The sequence below is a fragment of the Prionailurus bengalensis genome, chromosome F2 (genome assembly GCF_016509475.1).
Source record: "Prionailurus bengalensis isolate Pbe53 chromosome F2, Fcat_Pben_1.1_paternal_pri, whole genome shotgun sequence".
NCBI lineage: Eukaryota > Metazoa > Chordata > Mammalia > Carnivora > Felidae > Prionailurus > Prionailurus bengalensis.
Genome location: NC_057353.1, coordinates 73,799,283 through 73,806,563, shown reverse-complemented (window position 1 = coordinate 73,806,563; position 7,281 = coordinate 73,799,283). Strand labels below are relative to the sequence as shown.

The 7,281-nt window shown below is 53.9% G+C and overlaps 1 protein-coding gene across 1 annotated transcript in view; it reads left to right on the top strand.

Annotated features, from left to right (window-relative positions):
- The first annotated feature begins 711 nt into the window (after positions 1–711).
- The window catches only part of OC90 (otoconin 90), a 30,066-nt gene continuing 23,496 nt past the window's right edge, over positions 712–7,281 (top strand). The window contains exon 1 of the mRNA XM_043601781.1: positions 712–949. Within this exon, the coding sequence (XP_043457716.1) occupies positions 712–949 (238 nt within the window). The remainder of the gene's footprint in view (positions 950–7,281) is intronic.

Below are 7,281 nucleotides of genomic sequence, written 5' to 3'. Positions count from 1 at the left end.
AGTTATGTTCCCAGGGAGTTAAAATTATTCTAAAATCCCTCTGGTCTTTAATGTTTTTTCCTTCCCCATTAAATACATGGTTGACCTGTTTGCACTAAGTGCCTACTGAAGGTAAATATTTGTTGACTTGCTCAGATCACGGGGCGCTATGATTGAAATGCGGTCAGTTCTTGGACTCTGCCCCCTTGCCACGACCCCCATGGCAGTCCCTGAGGCATGGTCTCTTGAACGCTAGGACAGCAACCAGGCATTCAAATCGCTCAGAAGCCATGGGGAAGGAAGAAATAGTCCCTCAGGAAAGCACTGTTTGTTGGCAGGCAGCGCCACCTTGTGGTTGCCAAATTTATTCCTTTGTCAAGCATTGGTAAGGTTCAAAGTCAGACTACTGAAGGTATATACTCAGAATGCCCCAGTAGCCCAATATATGGGTTATTTACAGCTCTGTCTACAAAAGTCAAACTATAGCCCTTGTTCACCTGCCTCCCTTCCCTATTATTCTGTGAACAACTCACAGATAAGGAGAGGTTTTCGCTCACTTTGCATTCTGGGATCCTTGCGATGTGCCTGCCGCAGCACAATAATGGACCATGGGGAAAATGAATAAATGACACCAGATCTGTGGCCTCAAGGAGCCCGGGTTCAGATTCCATTTTAAAGATGGATGAACTGAATCTCAGGGAGGGAAAGTGATCTGCTGACTGTCATTAGTTGATGCTGGTTAGTGGCAAAGCTGGGACAGAAACCCTCCTAGGGCTTTCTCCTGCTACCTCAGTGCGCTATGGGACAAAGAGCTCGTGGGCGTTCTTACTTCCTGGGATTTCCGAAAGCGTACTCATCATCTTCCACCGACTTCTCTCCCAGGAGGCTGTTCCCTGGATGCCTCAGCCCTTCCTTTGCCCTCGCGCTATGATCGTGCTTCTCCTGAGTATGCTGATGGCCCCTCACGGCGGTGAGTAACGGTATCTTCCACCGAATTTCTGGCTTGTTATGTAATTAACATGAACAGTAGGGAGTGCTGTCAAATGTCATCTTATTTGCTTGTTACTACTTTTATCCCCTTGCCTGGGAGGGATGGAAGTCAAACAGTAATGATGGGCCACAGATTCAATTCAGTTGATATTTGAGGACCTTGCCCGGGGCACGAGGTGCGGGATGGGCGATGAGGAGGAGATCCAGGGAGAGCACAAGGCAGGGTGGCCACTTAACCATTCCTCCTCCCCATGGTACATCTCGTCTTGCCTTTGCTCGCCGGCCGCTGGCCCGTGTTTCGCTCGTTTCCTCGGAGTGTGTCAGTCCTCTCCACATGCAACAGGAAACACCCCTGTGTAGGTGTGTCTGCTGCGAAGGCACCTCCACCCCGCACCGGGGTCCCGCACCACCAGAGCCTGAAGACATCCGAGCAAGCTCCCTGGCAGCCCGGGCACTCATTTCCAGTTCGCGTGGAGTCGTGGTGACGATTCCGAGACTTCCGGCTCCCTCCTTTCTCGTTTGCACATTGGTGCAGCTCTCGAAGCCCCCCACCTCCTTCTTTCCTTCCTAGGACTGCTCTGGCTCCCTAGTGACTGACGTCACCCATTTACCCAGCCATTTCTTCCTTCCCTCCTCGTGTTCGGGTAAACTGGGGACCAACACGCTGAGCCTCCCTCTGCAAGATTCCCTTCCAAACACAGTAGTGAGGGGGTCAACATTATTGAGAATTGGTCTCGACCGTGACCCGAGGTAGAGGACGCGCAGAGATCTGCGTGCTCCCCGGGAATCGGTGAGCACCCGTTATAGGGTAGGCACTTCACGGAGGACCCCGAAGCTCTCCTTCAGCTCTGGGTGCTCCCGAGCTCCGCCCCAGACCTTCCCTGTACGACAAAGGAGCAATCCCACTTCCAGAACTTGACGGGCTGCTATTGATTATTTAGCTCCTTCGAGGATGGTTTTTTTTCCTCATTAAAGCCATTTTGTCGTGATTTGGGTCCCCAGGGCCAGTGGCTTCACCTTTACCCAGACCCTGACTGTCTTGTTCAAATTCCAACTATGGCCTTGGTGTCCGTCCTTTTTTTTATGATAAAACTATGAAATATTCTATAGCGTTTCAGTCTCTTCCCTATCCTTTAAAATGAGATCACATCAGGGCACCTGGGTGGCTCCGTCAGTTAAGCGTCCGACTTCGGCTCAGGTCATGATCTCTCGGCTTGTGGGTTCGAGCCCCATGTCAGGCTCTGTGCTGACAGCTCGGAGCCTGGAGCCTGCTTTGGATTCTGTGTCTCCCTCTCTCTCTGTCTGCCTCTCTCCTGTCCATACTCTGTCTCTCTCTCCCTCTCTCAAAAATAAACAAACATTAAAAAAAAATTAAAGCCACAGTTGGGGCACCTGGGAGGCTCAGTCGGTTAGGTCACAATCTCCCAGTTCATGAGTTCGAGCCCCACATCAGGCTCTTTGCTGTCAGCATGGAGCCCACTTTGGCGCCTCTGTCTCCCTCTCTCTGCCACTTCTCCGTGCACACCTTTGCACACACACACTCTCTCTCTCTCTCAAAAATAAATAAACGTTAAAAAAAATTTTTTAAAAACCAGAGCCATAGAAAGTTGCACACACACTCTCCCTCTCTCAAAAATAAATAAACATTTAAAAATTTTTTTAAAAAAATAGAGCCATAGAAAGTTGAAGTGCAAACATATACATGCGCGTGTGGATTTAAATGTCCCATACCTGCAGCTCTGACTTTGCAGGGGTGAGTGTGTGACCACCACGGATTCTACGCTACCCAGCCAACAAATTCACCAGGTTTTGGTCCAGGCGCTGCGGGGGGGGGGGGGGGGGGGGGGGGGGGGGGGGGGGGGGGGGGGGGGGGAGGTCTGTTTTTTGTTGTTTTGTTTTGTTTTTTAATTTTTTTAAGTTTGTTTATTTTGAGAGAGGGAGAGAGAGAGAGAGAGCAAGAGCAGGGGAGGGGCAAAGAGGGAGGGAGGGAGAGAATCCCAAGCGGGCTCTGCCCTGACAGCATAGAGCTTGACTTGGGGCTCGAACTCACAAACCATGGGATCACGACCTGAGCCAAAACCAAGAGTCGGCGCTTAATCGACTGAGCCACCCAGGCGCCCCCGTCTGTGCTTGAGGTCTCCGCCCGCACGCCTAGTCTCAAAGAGGCGGGAGTGGTGCCTTGGTCTGGGTCCTCTGGGAAACAGATGCCCAGACTGCAGACGTCTGGGGGATGGCAGGACTGCAACCAGGACAGGAGAGGTGGGTGCGTCCTTGACCACAGCTCGGTCTGAGGAAAGTCTGGCAAGGCCCCTAGGGAGGAGTCCATAAGCAATGTCCCGTGTGCCCCAGGAAGCTTGGCCACTGGGGTGCACCTCCTGGGTCATGGCCGGGAGCAGCCATGGGGGACGTGAACTCTGTGCAGAGCCCCCTCGGGCTTCCGAGCACCGCAGGCACAGAGCCGGAACTCTGCCGGGCGCCTTCTCGAAGCCGCACCCCCAGGGCCATCTGACTCAGACGTCGAGGCAAGGCTTTGGGGCGTGCGGACAGGGTGGAGGGTCTCTGTACACTTCCACGGCTCTCTCCGGGGTGTTTCCTCACCCCTGTGGCAGGGGTGGGAGCGGCCCCCTCGGCACGCCCGGGGCCAGGTTACCCTCTCTCTTCTCTTCGCTGAGAGCTGGCTCGTGACTCCAAAGTGTTGGCCGGTGGGATGGTGGTCAGGCCTGTTAGGAGAGCGAGATACCCTTGAGCCTTCCCCACCAGGGAGCTCGACACAGGCCCCCATCACCAGCAGAAGTGGTGCCCATTCCCCCACTGTCCTCTGTGCGTCCGCCTGCCAGAACCTGCGGGAGAGGCGGCTGGACACGGGTGGGGTTTGTGCATTGCCGGCTGATCTTCCGGGCAGAACACTTCATCGTATGAGACACCGCTCATAACCGCCGACAGACCTCGCCCTTCCACTCTCTAGAGATGGCTGATTTTGCGTAAAGGTTACGAGGCGAGGATTCCGTGATTCCACTGGGCCGTCACTCACTGGCTGATAAGTTGGCCATTTGACGGCATAGTTCAATCACGGGCTGCTCATTCGTTCACTGCAGAGATGTCTGCTGAACCGCGCTTACATTTGTCAGCGTTCTTACCCTCAGGAAGCCCCTGGTTTAGTGGAGGCAACGGTCCCCGACCCAGGTCATTGCAACCCGGGGTCACAGGGGCAGCGAGAGAAGGGCGTCCCGGCGTTACGGGAGCCAGGGAAGGTGTCCCTAACCCAGCCCGGTTTGGGGGTCGGGTAGGCCCTCTGGAACTCTGGGCAGAACGTGAAAATGTAAGGGCCAGTGACACAAAGGGGAGCAGGCGCCCGAGGCTCAGGGCACCGCACAAGCAAAGCCAGCACGGCAAGAATTCGTTTGGGGTCTGGAAAACGATAAGCATCCTGGAAGCATCAGCTTCAAAGTCGGAGATGGTTTGGCAGAGTGAGGAAGGGGCAGAGCCAGGGAAGCCGTACGTGTCCGGGCGGAAGAAGCTAGACCTGCCCTCCTCGGGTCTCGGCTTCGGTGTCTGTGACACGGCCACAGCGAAGGGGGCCCCACGGCCCCGGGCGCAGCGCCGGACTGGAGGGGATGCCTGCAAAACAGATTCCGGAACAGAACGGATGCCAGCTGCCTTCCCTTCGAACAGCGCCCTCGCCGAGCCAGAATCCGTTTTATTCTGCCGAGTGTTGTCCCCCTCATCCCCTCGGACCCCCCACCCCCCGTCTCCCCCGCTGCCATCCCTCTGGAGCGGGCGAGTGAACGAATCCAGTCCTCTGGGATCCACAATTGAAGATCCACGGCGACTTCTGCAGCTGCTAATGAAATGTGTGGGTGTCGACCCCCTGAGAGGACTGGGAGCACTTCTCCGCGAGCGGACCACCTCCACCCGCCAGAACACCGGGGCAGTACCCGTGAGCCAGCGAGCGAGGACCCGGCGGCACTTTACCGTTGCCGCAGGAGTGGGCCGCGGATGCTCTTAGCCGTCGGCTGGCACGCCGGTGAAATCGTGTCCGAGGCAATTAGACCAAATGTGGAATGTGCCAGAGCAATCACGTGGGCTCCGCGGTAGGACCCACCTGGAGCTGAAGGAGGTGCTGGGTCTCCGCGGGTCGGAACCTTGTCAAGTCCTCGTACAGCCCATGGCTCTCGGGCTGGAGCGAATGCCCCTCGGTGGGAACAGGAATCCGGAGGACGGGAGAGGACGCGCCTGGCCACAGCCGCAGAGCACATCCCGCTGGGAGTTGGGGCCAGCTCATCGTGCTGAAAGTTCGTCGTGCGAGGAGCCGGGGAGCCAGGCTGCGTCCCCTCCAACCCATCCCCGGAGGGCCTGGCCGCAGAGGGACCCAGCGCGAGCCCACGGGGTTGGTAGTTGGGGGGGCTGCTCCCCGGCAGACAGGCACCTGCTAACGATGTCTGCGTCCCCGGGATAAGTCCACGGGGGCGATGACGAGGTCGGTGATGAAGGTGAGGGCCAAGCAAGGCAAACCACTTGTTAGTGTGGAGGGGAAAGGGGGCAGCAAGTGGAAAGAGTTGCTCATAACAGTAGTAATGGTAATAATTAATAATGAACGGCTGCCGTGACATTTGAGCGTCCACGGTGCACCGGCCAGTAAGCCACGTTTTCCAGGCTTCACAGCGCCTCTCTGATCCATGGTGTCAGATCTTGCAGATCCAAGTTCATCTGCTATCACGGCCTTTGCTCCCACCCTTCCGGAATCTCGTAGACCCCCCTGCTTCATAATGAGGATTCCAGGCCCCTGGGGAGACAGCCAAGGCTGGGAAAAGGCCAAGTCCAGCTGGCTCCCTGCCTGAGTAGCTCATGCAGTTCAACATTTGCATCCCTTCACCGTGACTCCACTGTGGATAAATGCAGGGTCGGGAGCTGAGTCTCGGGGTGCACAGACCCCTGGCAGTCATTGGTCATTTTGCCTGCCGATAGAGAGGGAAAGCCCTGTCCTTGATTAGAGGCTTCCTGGGGTGGGGTCCTTTCCTTGCCTGTGCTTATTTCCCCCAATTTTTCATCTCAAGGCACTCCAAACATGCAACCTAAATCAAAATGGTATGCTTTGTATGCAGCAAGAGCTTCCAGATGAGTCCCCAAACCTCTCTATCCTGAGCCAGAAGACCATTCTTTTTTTTTTTCCCTTTTTTCTTTTATTTTTTATTTCAGGAGCAGAATTTAGTGATTCATCACTTACGTATAGCACCCAGTGCCCACCCAACAAGTGCCCTCCTTAATGGCCATCACCCATCTAGCCCATCCCCCCACCCAACACCACCCCACCAGCAACCCTCAGTTTATTCTCTGTATTTAAGAGTCTCTTTTGGTTTGCCTCCTCTCTTTTTACCTTATTTTTCCTTCCCTTCCCCAATGTTCATCTGTTTTGTTTCTTAAATTCCACATATAAGTGAAATCATATGATATTTAACTTTCTCTGATTGACTTATTTTGCTTAGCATAATACACGCTAGTTCCATCCACATTGTTGCAAATGGCAAGATTTTGTTCTGTTTCGTCACCGAGTAGTATTCCATTATGTATGTATATTACTATATCTTCTTTTTTAAAAAATGTTTATTTACTTTTGAGAAAGAGAGACAGAGTGCAAATGGAGGAGGGGCAGAGAGAGAAGGAGACACGGAATCTGAAGCAGGTTCCAGGCTCTGGACTCTCAGCACAGAGCCCGACACGGGGCGCTAACCCACGGACCGCGAGATCATGACCCGAGCCGACGTCGGACGCTTAGCTGACTGAGCCACCCAGGAGTCCTTACTACATCTTCTTTATCTGTCCATCAGTTGATAGACATTTGGGCTCTTTCCATACTTTGGCTATCGTTGATAGCACTGCTATAAACATTGGGGTGCATGTGCCCCTTTGAATCAGCATTTTTGTATCTTCTGGGTAAATACCTAGTAGTGCAATTGCTGGGTCATAGGGTAGTTCTATTTTTAATTTTTGAGGAACCTCCATAGGGTTTTCCAGAGTGGCTGCACCAGCCTGCGTTGCCACCAACAATGCAAAAGGGATCCTCTTTCTCCGCATCCTCGCCAACATCTGTTGTTGCCTGAGTTGTTCATTTTAGCCATCCTGACAGGTGTGAGGAGTATCTCCTCGTGGTTTTGATTTGTATTTCCCTGATGATGAGCGATGCTAAGCATCTTTCCGTGGGCCTGCTAGCCATCTGGATGTCGTCTTTGGAAAAGTGTCTACTCACGTCTTTTGCCCATCAGAAGGCCATTCTTAAGGCTAACCAATGTGAGACAGTAGGACCACCTTATTTTC